This window comes from Lissotriton helveticus, chromosome 2_1 (assembly GCF_964261635.1).
Source record: "Lissotriton helveticus chromosome 2_1, aLisHel1.1, whole genome shotgun sequence".
NCBI classification, from domain to species: domain Eukaryota; kingdom Metazoa; phylum Chordata; class Amphibia; order Caudata; family Salamandridae; genus Lissotriton; species Lissotriton helveticus.
The window spans coordinates 514,440,624-514,457,342 of NC_136059.1; the positions used below are offsets into that span (position 1 = coordinate 514,440,624).

The following is a 16,719-nucleotide window of genomic DNA, read 5'->3' on the forward strand; positions in this document are numbered from 1 at the left end:
GAACACATTTAATACCATCATAAGCAATTAAACAATTTTCCTGAGCAGTCAGTGAACAGCTGGAGTCACATGACCAGCCTGGTGTCTGCTAGCAGTACTTTAAAATATGTCCCTGTCGAAACCTATTTTGATATCTGTACCAAGCAAAGGCACTGATCGATGACTAGATGACTGTAACAACCCTTGAGGTAAACAATGTCCGACATGCAGTTCCTGTCCACATTTCACGTTTCAGTTCACCTTTGTTGCGTAAATTATGACTTTGGTGTAAATCTAGAAGAGGTGCCTTCCCACCCACAGGTGACACAGGTGAATCTGGTTCTTTGCACCACTAGGAATGTGAAAGGCAGGGTAATGTAGCCCCACAGTACCCTATTCAATGTGTAATTGCCAGAGAACTACTGCTTTTGGGTTATTAGCAATCCAATATACCGATCGGGGGCACCATGGAACAGTAACCGACTGATTTCGATATTCACAATATTAGACACACACACTAAGAAGAATGAACATGAACACTTTTATGTAAAAAGTATTTATTACTACAGAAATAATCTGTTTCTCAGTACTTCTAAAACAATTACACAGAATATTATAAAAACCAGCAAGCAGAAACGTTATTAATAAGAATAAAATGAACATTTTTAACATTGTTAAAATGTCATCTAAAACCTAACACCCTTAAGTCTGCTTCTATGCGCTATACTACAAGAGCATGGAAGGTAAATCAACTTGGCGTCTAGAGTTTCTTAGGTAGAAGAGGTGCACTGCATACCTTGTTGACAGCGAAGGCTGTCTTTATCAGTGGAAGCGTGAGGACAATATTCCCCAAGAAGGGCAAACACATGCTGCGGTGGCAGTCAGTCAGACTTCCTCGTGGCCTTGGCATTATCAGCTTCAGGTGCGATGTATCATCTGCAAAGTGCGAAGTGCGCTGGCAGCAGGTACGATCGTTTCGGTCAGAATCACAGGCAATAATCTAGGCAAAGGACCTCCCCTGACAAGTGGTCAAGTGACCATTCTTTTATACTAATTCTTATCAGAAATTCGAATTTCTGACATAAGTTTAGGCATGTCTGACATAAATTATGAGCATCAAGTTATGGAATCCACCTCAATTCAGGATGTCAATACAGACTACATTATTTTGGTTATATGTCTATACGTGCTCTTATTTAACCTTGAAATGGTGAAGGGTAGACATTGGACTCAGACAAATATCGCATTAGATGGGGTAGCTACGTCACTAATCGAAGAGCTTGATGCAATCACAACTCCTAAAAGATAAGGTCTGGCGACATCTACGTCAATAGGTAGACATGACAATGATTCTGCATAAATTGGGGCACATGGCAATGTCCATTGTCTAAGTTAATGAAGATGGCAAACTCCATGAACTAATATGGAGTCAGGGTTTCCATAATATCAAGTCGAACCTTTGTATCGTCCCCCGCTTGTACGTCTGCATGTGACATCACAGGGGCATGACTAACTAATAAGGATTCAACTCGTGTGAAGGGAAATCCATGCTCTCAAATCACTATCATCTTCAAACATCTAGAATAAATACATATCTAAACAATGTATGTAATATACTTGTAGCATAAAAAAGGCCATTGACAGAATGTATACAATGTAGATATGAAAGATTTTTAAAAAACGTGTGATAGTATACAGTTCACATAGTAAAGCATTGATATTTGTAAGCCTTGCACAGTTTTCGATAATCAGTGATAACATGAATATATCTCATAAATTATCTAAAGGTTTTATGCCTGTTGGCGAATAAATATACCAGTGACAATATGAAATAGGCTAAATTAAAAATATGCAGTATAAAAAGCAAAAAAATTAAAAAGAGTCTATTAAAAAATTAGAGGAAAAAGTTTTTCTTTTCAGTCCATAGTTCACATAGGCTTTGGTGATACCTATGGGAAATTCATATCATGATTCTTTGGTCGACTTACTGGTTGAGTTTACTCCTCGTCAGAAGACATGTCGACATCGTTGGGTGCACACGCAGGATACGAGTGGTCTTTCCGGAATCCATACAGGGCATGCTCATGGATAACAGACTTGGTGTTCAAGGGACCAGCAATTAGTTGCTTGTTGCTTGTCTGAAGCACTCAAGGTTGTGGCTCCATTCCAGGGGGCTCAAAGGATAACAATGAGTCAAGCCATTGCCTCAAGAGCTGCGTCGAAAAGTGCCACTAGTGATACTGCTCTGTCATGTAGCATCCTGTATAAGGGACACGTACATTGCTTTGAATTGTTTCTGGTGCTGATTTAGAGGTTGAATGATCTTTTCCATATCAAGATAAGCCACTAGGGCCTGCTCCAAATGTAAGTCCAAGATGATGTCAGGCGGACAGCTTATGCACCAGAAGACAGGTTTTACTTATGCAGCATTCATTTTGTGAAATGTGAACAGCCAGTTCTCGCAGAGTTCAGATAGCCAAGCATGTCCCATGTAGCGTGCAAGAGTCTCTCTGCAGCATTGTTCAACTGGGTATGTGTGTTTCATGTTGATTTCTTTGTCGAGCAGAAAAGAGATGATGGTACCACAGTTAATTTGCAGTATGATGATCGGCAATCCTTCAAAAAGGCTGGAGAACAGAGAATGACAGAATGACGGAATCAGTCCAAATTACTGCTTTAAATCCAGTCACCAGATCCAATGCTCTTAAAATATTGCACAACACCAGTTGTTACAGATGAATTAAATATCGTTTGCACAATATCTGCAAAATGTGTTGGGTATTATGTGTGTAACAGCCTCTGAATTTCTGAAGCAGTTCTGGCTGTCTGTAAATTGTAAACTTCAACCGCTGAAGTCAAAGGAACTTCGTTTTGTAGGAGAACAGACAATAGTTTGTTCAATTAGCCACAGATTTCATGCTTATACTAAGCCAAGTGATGTTCCTAATGGTATTTCGAGGTGAAGAATACAAAGTTCTTCCACAACACTGTATTGTTTCAGAAACCGTTATCAGGTTGGCCAGGTTCCACCCACAGCAAGTAACATTTGTTAAAAACAAATATGAGCTGTTGTTGAAATGTTCATGATGTAGAGAATAAATGCAAGTGGGGAAACAGACAAGATACAACTTAACCAAGGATTCAAAACGCTATACATTCCATGCAATGATATGGTGTCACATAGAAGGGAGTGTCCAATAGGATTTCTGAAAATTGCTGTACTGAGATACAGAGGGCCATCATAACTTTCATTTAAGCAGATGTGTGTAAAAGGAAACTTTATGTCAAGACAGGAGGCTAGTATTGTGCATAAACCTTTATGTTCCACTTCTGAGCAGCACCTTTAACAGTTCATGGAACCTTTAAATATCACTATCAAAAAGAACTTTCAAGTCCATAAGTAACATGAGATCACCATCTTCCTCCTATTTTGTTTGCTGCTTCTGAGCAGATAAGTATTGATTTATTATATTGATTTTAATAATTTGTTTAGCATATTTGGTTATTATAAGTCTGATTGTTGATATAATGTTGTGGAAACCCAATTTATGGGTGTATAATTGAGCTTGAATGTATGTTGATTTGGGATTTAAAAGAGAAAGTATAGTAATTTAAGAGGTTTAAAAAAGTAATGCTTTTTTAAGGTATGGGTTTGTTATGAGTTGATCGATGTAAAGCGCAAGCGCTCGTGCACTAGAGTTTCTGTTATATTAAAAAAAATGTAAAGTTTGCTCGCGCTTACTGTGACTTCATTTTGAAGAGAAGCGATAGCGCAAGTAGGCTTGAACAGGAGAGAGTTGTTGTTAGATTAAAGTAGACTGAGTAGTGACGTGTTGATGCGTGAGGAGGGATATCGTATTGGCCAACACTGAGTTGATTTTTTTAGGGAAACGGTGCTTGTTTTTTTAACACGAGTAGTTGTTTCGAGGGGAATTTGCTCTGCGAGGCTCGTCCCCGTGGAAACGCATCTCGCTTCGGCATTGCGTCTCAGGAGAGAAAGGTGATGTAGTTTGACCGTTGACAGAGCCAAAATAAGATATTATTACAGTAGATTTTAGTTTATAAAGAGTTTTAAAACTCATTTAGAGAGTATAAGAGGCTTGTTTTAAAATATTAGAAATAGATAAGACAAATGAGGAACAGGAGAAGATGATAAGGGAGATTATAAGCAAGGAAATTAAAGAGACTATACAAGAGTCAGTGAAACAGGCATTAGGAAAGAGAAAAATTAATGAAGAAGAGGAATATTTCTCCATTTCAGAAGAGGAGAATGAAAGAGGTCCAGGCGGAAAATGTTTGGCGAAAAAGAAACATATAGAAGGATCAGAGTGGCGTCCCAAGCGGCTCAAAATAGAAGGGTATCTGAAGCGATACAAAGGAAGGCCAGTTATACACTGGAAAGAGAGGAACTGCATCGGGCGATGCTTTAAGTGAGGATGATTTGGATGAATACATGTTGAACCTAGAATATAAAAATGGATTAGGAGAGGAAAATTAAGACAACGTAAAAGAGAAAGTTAAAGATACAGAGGTCAATCCTTTTGGGCGAGGTTGCGTAAGCCACTGGAGATAAAGGGGAGAAATATTATGAGAGCAGAGTGCTCTCATAATATTTTTATTGAGGAAAAAATTATGACACCAAATATTGACCCATAATTAATAACATATCTCTTCAAAATGGGAAAAGATCCAAGGAAGGGCTTAGACTGTTCTTTGTAACAGTGCTAAGATAAGGTTCTTGACATCCTAGGGCCATTGACAAAAAAATTTGATGCAGTAGAGGAAGCTTACCTAAAGAATCTTGATCTGGATCTTTCATTAATGCGTGGTTGGTGCCAGAGGGCAGTGTGCTTTTTAGGCAATGCGAATGCTGGCATTCTTTCTGAAAGAAGGAAGACTATCCTTATGAGGATAAATCCAAGATTAGGAAATCTAGCGTGTAAAGAATAAAGTGAAGAGGCTCAGATGGCTTCTGTTGGGAGATGGAATGGTGAAGTCTCTATCAAATTTAGAAAACACTTTCACTAGCCTTGATAGGGCTCAATTCAATATGCGTAGAGTATTCAACAACAGTGGTTTATATGGTCGGGCCGGTGGAAGAGGGCAAGCCACCGGCCGAGGTAATTACAGAGCCCGTTACCAAAACCAAGGAGGAAATTTTGGAAGAGGACAGAATAATTACAACTTCTTTCAGCAAAAAGGAAGAAGCTGGGCACGTGGTTCTAGAGGAAAAGGTCAAAACCAGACCCAGAATCATAACCAGGGTGAGTATGAAGACAGGTATTTTTTCTATCCCGAAAAATGTTCGAGGAAGATTGAAGTATTTCAAAGAGAAATGGAGGGAGGTATCAAAAGATGCTTGGGTATTGGAAACTGGAGAAGGTGTTCGAGTAGCTTTCACAACAGTTCCTTTTCAGGAGAAAGAATCTATGGAATTAATGTTTCAGAAGGAATTAATGTTAGTAGTGGAAAATGAGGTACGTATGATGTTAGAGAAGGATGTCATTATTCAAGTGGAGGAGCAAAAGAAACGATTTGAAGTACTCTCTCTCTTGTAGAGAAAAAAGAAAAAGGTTGGACACAAGTAATACATTTAAGAAGCTTGAATCAATATGTGACTTACCGACATTTCAAAATGGAGGGTATTCATCTCTTGAGAGATGTTCTTCAAGAAGGAGATTGGTTGGTGAAGCTAGATCTGAAGGATGCTTACTTTACTATTCCAATTTCGGAGGAGAGTCAGAAATGTCTTCAGTTCAGATGGAAAGGTCAGTTGTATCAGTTCAAGAGCCGTCCCTTTGGACTTTCTTCAACCCCTTGGTGTTTCACCAAGTTAATGAGGTCAGTAGTAGGTTTCTGACGGGAGAGAGGAATAAGGATGATAATTTATCTAGACGATATTTTGATAATGATTCAGGATATAGTTTTTGTAAAAGAACACTTGATGTTTGTTATGAGCACTTTGGAAAGTTTTTTTTTTTTTTTAATAAACTTAGAAAAGTCGGTTTTGGAACCAATAAAGAAGGTGGAGTTTCTGGGTTTTGTGGTAGACACAGTTGAGTGTCAGGTGTGTCTTCCAGAGAAGAAGGTGAAGAAAATAAAACAGGAGATTCAGAAAGTGTTAAACAAACAGAGAGTTTCTTTGAGGAACCTGGCAAGGGTAATTGGACTCTTGAGTTCATCAATTCAGGCAATTTTTCCAGGACCTCTACATTACAGAGCATTACAGCGTATAAAGAAATCAAGGTTGTTAAGAGTGTTCTGGTATGGAGACATGGTAGATGTTACTATGGAGGCAAAGGAGGAATTGATTTGGTGGAGAGAAAACATGGAAGCATGGAATGGAAGGGCTATTTTTGGGGTTTGCCCAGATTATGTTTTGAAGACGGATGCGAGCAACTTAGGTTGGGGCGCTGTGGGTCTTGGAGAGGAGACTGGTGGGGTCTGGTCTCCTTGGGAGAAGGAAAGTCATATCAAATTGTCTAGAGATGAGAGCGGGAGTGTTTCCCTTGAAGAGTTTCAAGGAAGGTTTGGTAGGAAGATCTGTTCTCCTCAGGATGGACAATGTGTCTGCTGTGGCTTATATAAACAGACTGGGTGGTACTCGGTCGAAAGGTTTGGCGGAGTTAGCGAAGGAAATGTGGGAGTTTTGTTTGGAGCAAAAAATTGGTTTGAAAGCAGAATATTTACCAGGGGCGAGGAATGTAATGGCCAATTGGAATTTGAGGTATATGATAGATTTCAGCGATTGGAAGCTGAGAGAAGAGGTTTTTATTCAGTTGATGGAGAGCATGGATCCATTGGAAGTAGATCTGTTTGTGTCGAGGTTGACCTATCAACTACAAAGGTATGTGAGTTGGAGACCGGATCCAGGTGCAATGGCAGTGGATGCGTTTCAGCAGGATTGGAGAAGGTGGAAAGGTTTTGCCTTCCCCCGTTTTCAATGATGCAGAGAGTTTTGGTTAAGGTAAGGGAGCAGAGATGCCAATTAGTTAGCCTCTTGTAGTTTGGGCTTTTAGAGGACTTTTGAGGAATGTGGAAGGGGAGGAACATCCCTTGGCGGAGTCAGGTACACTCAACCTTCTAGTTTGGAAGATATCAGGGGTTCAAGAGCATTCACAGATCTTTCAGGAATGGCTGCAGAATTATTTTTTGAGTCTTGGGCTCCAGGGACCAGAAGAAGGTATAGAGGATCTTGGAAAGTTTGGATTCATTGTTGCATGGAAAGGGGTTTGGATCCCTTGGAAGCAACTGACGTTCAGGTAGCACATTTTTGGGCTGGTCTTTTTGAGAAGAGTATGTATTATAGGACTATGAATTGTTATGGATCGGCTATTTCAGCTGGACATTCTTTGAGTCATGATATGACTGTTGGTAAGAGTCCTATAGTTTGTAGGGTTATGAAAGGTATTCAGGTTAAAAGGCCACCCGAATCAAAATATAAATCCTTAGTATGTGGATTTGGTGCGTAAGTTATTTATGGCCTGGCCAAGTAATAAGTACTTGGATTCAAGGGAGTTATCATGGAAGTTAGCAACCTTATTATGTCTCATTTCTTTTAGAAGGGTTTTGGATGTCAAGGCTTTGTACATTTCTCATAGATTTTTTCAACCAAATGCTGTAGTATTTGAACTATGTAAAAGGACTAAGACTATGTCAAGTACTGTATTTTATCCAGTGTTTGATGAATGTCCAGGTTTGTGTGTGGTTAGATGTTTGTAGGAGTATGAAAACAGAATGTTAGAAAAAAGGGGAGACGGGATAGATCAGGTTTTGATATGTTATGTGAAACCGTATAAGGCAGTTTCAAATGCGACAATTGCTAGATGGGTTAAATGTTCCATGAAGGAGGCTGGTGTTGATGTGTCTAAATTTACTGCGCATTCTGTGCGTGGAGCAATGGCAAGTAAGGTGAGCATGTTAGGTAGAAGATAAGAGGATAATATGAAGGCAGCTGACTGATCTTCTGTATCTACGCTCAGGAGAGGATGTATGACGTTACAACGCACACTTTTACAACGCACACCTTTACAACGCATTTTTACAATGCAACATCCATTACAACGCATTCCATTACAAAGCATGCCATTACAACAAAATTTTAAAAACGACATTTACAACGCATTCCACTACAACGCATACTACCTTTACAACGCATACCATTACAACGCATTACATTACATTGCATGTTTGGTAAGTATTGGATAGTGTAGGGGTAAAATTTACTATTCTAACTCCAGGGGGTGCAACAGTAGGGTAAGTGTTGGATAGTGTAGGGGTAAAAATTACTATTCTAACTCCAGGGGGGTGCAACAGTAGGGTAAGTGTTGGATAGTGTAGGGGTAAAAATTACTATTCTAACTCCAGGGGGTGCAACAGTAGGGTAAGTGTTGGATGGTAAAGTTATGCGTTGTAATGGTATGCGTTGTAATGACAGAGTTGTAATGACATGCGTTGTAGTGGTGTGCGTTGTTTTGTCATGCGTTGTAATGGATGTTGCGTTGTAAAAGTTTTGTTGTAATGGTAGTGCGTTGTAAAAGTTGCGTTGTAAAGGTTGTTTCCCCTCAGGAGATTCTATTTTAAATCAGTTGAACAGGTTTCAAAATGTGTTTTAGAAAGCTTTGAACATGCATAATGCTAGCCTCCTGTCTTGACATAAAATTGCGATTCAAATAATTTTACTGATTATAGAATCAGGATTTTATTAAGGACAAGGAGGCTAGCATTATCCCTTCCACCCTTCCCTTGGGTGTGCAAAGATGATTTGTGTAAAGAACAAGGAAATGTTATGTAGTTTTGATTTAAGGAAAAAAGTATAATTTCAGGCATGTTTTTTTGATAATGTTTTGTATTGTAGAGAATACATTTTTGTATAATACCTGTTTTGGATTGGGAAGAGAAGCTGGAAGAGGCAAACGAAAAGAGGAGGAAGATGGTGGTCTTATGTTACTTATGGACTTGAAAGTTCTTTTTGATTGTGATGTTTAAAGATTCCATGAGTTTTTAAAGATGCTACTCAGAAGTGGAAAATAAAATTTTATGCATAATGCTAGCCTCCATGTCTTTAATAAAATCCCGATTCCATAATCAGTAAACTTATTAGAGTAGCAATTTCCATGAATGGAACAGTTGTGAATTGTGCATGGTTTCATACCAACAAATAGATTTATGCTTTTGAGAGTCCAGAAAATGAAATGTTGTAATAGGCCATGATATAATAGCATGTATTAGACAGGTAATAAATAGGTGGAGTGTCACTAACTGTAAATGGTGCTGCTTCAAATTGCTTTATACCTAATAAAGTATAAGTAAAATCCATTGTTGGCCATTTTTTTTTTGTGAGTAAAAATCAAATTGTAGGGTTTCATTAAGAACTTGCCAAGGCACAAATCCTGCTCTGAGTGATTGTAGTGCCAAATTTAATTGTATGATTGCTCTTAATTGAGCCTACACATGTTGTAATAAATTTGGATCCCCTTTCATGAGGTCTAAAGCTGAGAACAAAATTGATCTAAAGAGTACACTCTTTTAAAAATTGTGTGCATTCCATTGTCAATAACTTCAAACACCATTTGCCTTTTTTCTTGGTCTATTTGCCAAACTCTTTCTGCAGCTTCTTTCTCAGAGTACCTGTTTAATTCATTATTGAAGGCATATATTCCTGTGTCAAGGAATCTTCTATTTCTCTTATGATGTGGTCCCAGAAAAAAAGTGAGAGACATCCATGTTCTCATTAAAGAGGAGATGTGTTCTTTCACCGCTGAAAGACTGTTCCAATCATTGTTGGCATAGCTTACCTACACAATATGTAGTAAATACTACAGGTGTTTATTAGCATAGCTTACCTACACAATATGTAGTACATACTACAGGTGTTTGTGTGCAGTAACGTGGATCACGACAATTAATTTTAGGTCCAGTAGTGCTGGAAAGTAAATGATGCAGGCATGTTTTACAATGGTAAAGCGATAAGGCTAAACCTTCAATGAAGAATTGGGTTGAATGATAGGTTCCACTCTGTATCTTACCATTTATGTCTGATTCCGACATATTCATTTGAAATTGCCAATCATTTAACAAAGTCAAATTGACTTTTGGAATAGAAGGCTTATTTAGAATCATTGTTCAGAATCCCATCAAGTAGTCTGTTGGATAGTTTTGTTTAGAAAGATCATTTCTTTACCTTGGCTCTACCAGAATTTGATTTCCTAAATACTTTTTTGCCAACATTTGCTTTCCAATCCTTGTATCCCTGAGTAGCCAGATTTTGACTAAACTCAGTCAGCTTGATGGCAGTGATTACATTCTTAGAAAGCTGCAGGGGTTTCTGTTTGAAATAGAAGGTTGAAGGGTTTGGCCTGTCAGTAAGTAAGGGAATTGCTTCAAGAAATTAGATTGACTATTGGGAGGCTGAGCCTCACAATGTTCCCATTGTGTGTAATTGTAAATTTCTTGTGGATAACTAGTCCTATATATGAAATAATGTGCATAGTGGTGCTAGCAATGCATTTCTTTGTAATTTTCTGATTTCAAGTAAGTATCTTAATTATTCAAAGTGGCATATGTCTGTAAATCAGACATCATAATTTTTATAGTCTCAATGTCGCTATCATCGGAAAGAGAACCGGATATTATATCATCAATCATAAAAACTTTTTATCACAAAAGGCAATTGCATTGTTTCAGATGGCCCCATAATTTAATATGGAAACTTTTCCCAGGCTATGCCCGTGGATAAGCTGTAATGTTTGCAGTGTAGAAACCTCTTCGGGTTCTTTGTGATGAAAAATGAGGCTGTACTTCACGAACCACAGGAGATGCAATTGTTCTGGCAGGGACAAAGTGTCAGTTGAGTAGCAGTAGCACAATGAATATCGTTGACAACCATATGATGAAAAGAAAAGATCACAAGGAAATCAAGGCATAGGGCCACAGGGGAATTAAATACTTGTCACGTAACCGTTGACATGTATGCAAAAGTCTCTGGCGGTGAGTGACTGCAGAAGGAGTTAAAATAATCTCCTGTAAAATATTCAGTTATTTTTACTCTCATTGGTCTCTAAAGGATCTCGAATGGGTACCAGTTCAAATAATGTAGCCTTAGGTTTATCAGCATCAGTTGTGTTTGTTCCACTTAATGTTCTGTGTAGAGTGTTAAGCTCAAGTATCCTAGGCTGAGGACTCAATCTTGGAATGTTACTGGTTTGTTCAGGGGTTAAAGTATGCAGAGTAGGGAAAGGCTGGGAGCTACTACACTGAATCCTTCTTGGTGTCTGCTCCGGCCAGCTATAGAGGACTGTTCACATATGCTCTTTGACATGGTCAGTAGACATCTGTCTGTTTCTTCTTGATCCAGGCAGAGGGGGCAGGATAACAGTTCTATTGCCATTTACCACAAGAACAGTTACATGTGGTCTGTAAGATGGCTCATAAGTTTGCTTGTTGTGGATTTACTCCCAAACTAGGTCCTCAACTTTGGGAATCCACCCATCAGAAGCAATAATTAATAACCTTCTTTTCACAGGTGGCGGCGTTAGAGTGGTTTGTGTGAGCCAGCTTGTATCTGACTTCTTGCATACTATGTAAAACATTCAAACGTTTCTCCAAATTAAATTTATCTTCGTCCATCACCGTCCCAGATATATCTAAGCCAAGCAAATACATAGGAACTCCGTAGAGAACTTCAATGGAGTGCGTCCTCTCAATAGTCGTCTAGGTAAATTATTCAATGCTCTCTTTTTTAATCACGCCATTGGTTCTCTCTACAACACATTTCGATTCAGCTTTGAATAGGTTGCTGAATTGCAGAAAAACTCCCAGAGCAGACACTGAATCCCTCTAAGCCTTGGAGGCAAACGCAGGAAAATTATCTGAATGAACTTCCCGCATGGACATTAAGCACTGCAAATCTTTTACAACTGCTGAAGCGCTTGCATTTCTCTGTGGTAAAACCCACAGGAATGGAGAACATGAATAAATAGCTACCAATATGCACTTATATCGGTTATCTGAATTTAAGGGACTAATGTGGTCCAAATAATCACCCAGAAGGAGATATTTGAGATTATGAGGGAAGTTGGTGAGGGTCGTTTGACAGTGGACGGTTTATTCTGCTGACACATATCACACTGCCTAACATAATCCATAGTCGGTTTATATATATATATATATTTTTTTTCCTCTGTTTTATACAGCGCAAACTTGACCCGAAATCAGGTATCAGAGCACTTTACATGAGCACCAGTTGCGTTACATGAGGACACATTCATTTTTGTTAGGCACAGGAAGATTAAGTGATTTGCCCAGAATCACAGGATGTTGAGAATCGTTGCCGAGACTCTAACACGGTTCACCATATTTGAAGTTCACCGCCCTAACCATTAGGCTACATCTTCTCCCCGATATAAATTCAGCCACTAGTAGTGTTGGTGTAGCATTGCTTCGGTTCCATTTATTCCTGCATGTGCAGAGGTCAGCCCCTCTTGAGCTTCTTTGAATAATTCTAATCTAGACAGACCATTAGGTAATATTCTGTCTCCCACTCCTGCTATTCTGACCATAGGAATGTTACCTGTCTCCCACTCCTGGTATCGTGACTACAGGAATGTTATCTGTATTAAGGGTCTAGGAGTACTTGGGAGGAAAGGTACAGAGCTAGAATATCGACGTATAAATATCGATGTACAGAAATATCGAGGTAAAAATATCGTGGGATAGAAATATCAATGGAAAAAATATTGTGGTCAAGAATATCGATTGTTAGGTAAGTAATATCGATTGCAAAAATATCGAAGTGTTAAATATCGTTTATAAATATATAGTTGTTAAAAATATCGATTTATTATTAATGTTATGTATTTTAGTATTTTGTATGAGAATTGTTTGTAAATGTAGTATATGTGTTAAAATTTTAGTAGTTCATATTTTTTTTAAATACAATTTTGCGTTTTTAGTTCCGTAGCGGGCTGTGGGTTTATAGGGGAATAGGGTGGGAAGTAATTTAATTTTATACATTTTATTTATTATTTATAGTAGTTAATACATTTTTTAAATTGAATTTTGCGTTTTTAGTTCTGTAGCGGGTTGTGGGTTTCTAGGGGAATAGGCTGGGAAGTAATTTAAATATATGAAATTTATTCAGTAATTTATATGGTGGGAAGGGTGGGAAGTATTTTATTTTTTATTGATGAAATATTCATTATTTGTTAATCCATTTGTATAGTAATTATTAATTGTAATTGTGTAATTAATTTTAGGTGTGGGTTGTGGATATTATAGTGTTAAACAATGTGTATTAATTCATGTTTATTATCTTTTTTAATAATAATACATTTTAATTTCAATATTATTTATGTTAATAATGGAAATTAAATTTAATAAAAATGTTGATTTTTTTTTTATTGTTGTGGTTTCCAACACTTTCCCTACTGTGCACTCACTGGAGTGGGAATAGCAATTGTTATCCCTACGCTATCCAACACTTTCCCTGCTTTTCACTCACTGTAGTTGGAATAGTAATTTTTACCCCTCCGCAATCCAACACTTTCCCTGCTTTTGCACTCACTGGAGTGGCAATAGTAATTTTTACCCCTCCGCTATCCAACACTTTCCCTGCTTTTGCACTCACTGGAGTGGCAATAGAAATTTTTACCCCTCTGCTATCCAGCACTTTCCCTGCTGTTGCACCACTGGAGTAGGAATAGTAATTTTTACCCCTCCGCTATCCAACATTTTCCCTGCTATTGTAATTATTGTGTTGTGAAATGTATGTTTTTTATTTTTTTTAATAGTTGAATGTGTTAACTATAGGATGTTTTATGTTAAATTATTGCTATATGTATATATTTTATTTTTATATAAGGTGCTCTGATAAGACTCAATGTGTGATGTATCTGGAGTTGCACACCATGCTGTTCATATCACCATCGAAGCTCATGACGAGCTGAACTTGTCATGAGGCACGGCGCTCCGGTGCTCATGACAAGCTCAGCTCGTCATGAGCCGTGAAACGCTCGCATGCAGGGATAATTCCGCTGCTGTGCTGAGCGTTCCACGAGAACGGGTGTGCTCATGACGAGTTCAGCTCGTCATGAGTACACGAGCGCCGTGCCTCATGACGAGCTGAGCTCGTCATGAGCATGGGGCGCTGCACGCGCCCCCCGCCCCCAGCACAGCGGGGGAATTACCCCCGCACGGAAGGGGATATAGGAGAAAAGCTTGTGTACGAAGAGAGGGATCATACTGAAACTTTACATTCAATGTACTTAAAGAAGAGGCTCATTGAACCCATCTCGGGTACAGGGCACGAGCATTAGGAATGCCTGCTTTTGTGGCCATTTCTAGTGCTGGTTTGGGAAAAACAATAAGTATAAGTTTTTACTGAGCCAAAGGGCGCTTTTACAAAACAGCTGTTTGCACAGCCTTCAGGTTGATTTTCAATGGAAGCAAATTGTGCTTCAGCTAGAGAATACAAGTGAAACTTCTAGGCAGGGAGGACAGTTAGTCCTTCATTGTAGGTCATTCAGGTGTAACCATAGTTACTGGGTATGACTCTGATAAGTAGGTTGGTTTAATTGTCCCTAGTATGTAAATATTTAGTCTCAAGAATTTCCGCTTGTGGAGCATACAAGATAAGTGTGCCTGCTCAGCCAACATTTAGGTGAAAATGTGGGAGAAATCAGGCCATACAAGGGCTTCACTCTTTCAGCATAGTGAGTCATTTAGGTTTGTCCAAAGTTAAGAAATCCCAGCAGCGATTTCATCTTTTTCAGTGTCAGGAAGTTGCAAGGTGGCGCATTTCTGAAAGAAGTCCGGGGCTAGACTCATGCCCTCGCTGGACAACTCGTATCCCAAGAAGGTTACTGTCAGGTAGGCAATCTTTGATTTTTTTAAAGGTCATTTTGTAGCCATTTTCTGTTAATATGGTCACCACTCTGTCAATCCTAGTTAAGTGTAGATTTAAATCATCATCAGTAAGGTAGATACCATCAATGTTGACAATAACTCAGGATCTGGTTGTAAGAGCTCCTTGATTCGTGCTGAAAACAAGCCAGGACTATTCCTACAATCCATAAGTAAAAGTCAGAATAAAAGCTGCACTCCGTCAAAACCGAAGGCGGTTAGATACTCACTTTCAGGCGCTATGTTTTGCCTAAAAAACTCATAGGAGATATCCACGGTCATTTTATATTTTTTCCACACCAGGTTGGCCATTAAACCTGTGCTATGCGTATTCTGTATTGAATATGTTGGTGTATGTGCATTTAAATTCCTATAGTCTAAAACTATTCTATATGAACCGTATTGTGATGTATTCCTATAGGTACTGTATGGATTCCCCTATTCCTGACCCTGGTTTGGTTAATAATTAACTAGCAGCCATCCAACGGTGCAAAAACCGTTATCTGATTAAGCCACACCACGGCACAGAAGCGCGTTATCTGATTAGGTCATAAGGCATGCCATCTAATTAGACAAGCGATATTCCTCCAGCCCCTGATAAGGCATACGGAGTTCTCAAAACAAATCAAACCTACAGCGACCTGGGAAATTCCCATAGCTATTGTTTTGATTTCACCGAGAACTTCAGCAAAAGAATGTGCGAACGAGCCCGTTCATATGACATCCTTATTGACGTATATATGTCCATCCTTACGTCAATCTCGGCACCTTTCAGGTATAAATATTACCGACATTGCCTTAAGCAAACACATGCGGTGGTGACGAGATCGGAGCAGCGAGACGTGCTGAGGAGCCCAGCAGAGAGCGAAGCCCACAGACGCTGCCCCGCCTTCCTGACGCGCTGAGAACTAGACGCTGCCTTTCTCCTGCCGAGAAATCCAGCTCCGGCGCTTCCAAGCAGCCCTCGCAGGCAGCTGGAATATCAAGACCTGGGATAAGAGATACCAGCCCTCCATCATTCTAGATCTCAGGTACAGAACTGAATAACCCCTTGCAGAGAATTCTCGAATCAGTCCCTTGGCAAAACAAACTTAACTTAAACTGCTACTTATCTACTCCCGCCCACGTATTAGGCTTAGGTCAGGTACACTGGGGTAGGCGTGGTTATAAGCACCAGTTGAGTATGATTAGTCAAATGTATATATGTATGTATCTATTTTATCCATTTTAAAGTATCATATGGCTCAGAAACCATATCAATGCTTTTACAGTATTATTTTATAATTCTGTCTCTACTGTATGCACTTTACTTAACTACAAGTATTGCAATAATAGCGATTAATTTCTCTTGTATGAGAAAAGAGACTGATCAATAAATAACATCTTTTATTGAACCACGCCCATCTCTTATTTCTCTACAAACTGGTGAAACTAAGAATGCACGTACTGACTGAGTAAAATAGGTTGTCTATTGTTTTCACACGACTCTAGAGATACACTCTTGATTAGGGGAGAGCAAAGTTGTCATGTTCTATGGTTGTCAGAAACTAAATCCCTTCTTGTCTATCCAGGGAGGTTAAAATCCTCCTTGCCTATTCGAGAAAGTTTCTAGTGAACTCTGAGCTAGCTGGCAAACACAAAACTTTAAGTCTAATATCGTCGGTAGAAGACCTAGTTAACCTCTGCCCTAGGTCTATACTATTGAAGATATTATTCTAATGCGCAGAGCCTATTGGGATAATAGGAACTACACTACATGGCGCCCAACGTTTGGATAGGCGATAAAACTAACGCAAGACATTAGAGTAACTCAGTCGTGCTTTTTCACACAGAACCCCT

The 16,719-nt window shown here is 38.9% G+C and overlaps 1 protein-coding gene across 2 annotated transcripts in view; it reads right to left on the minus strand.

Moving 5' to 3' along the window:
• Positions 1–519: 519 nt before the first annotated feature.
• Positions 520–16,719, minus strand: part of LOC144818098 (A disintegrin and metalloproteinase with thrombospondin motifs 6-like) — a 674,525-nt gene continuing 658,325 nt past the window's right edge. For both annotated transcript variants that reach the window (XM_078675151.1, XM_078675150.1), the window contains exon 8: positions 520–2,606. In XM_078675151.1, coding sequence (XP_078531277.1) covers positions 2,399–2,606 — 208 coding nt within the window. In that variant the 3' untranslated portion in view covers positions 520–2,398. The remainder of the gene's footprint in view (positions 2,607–16,719) is intronic.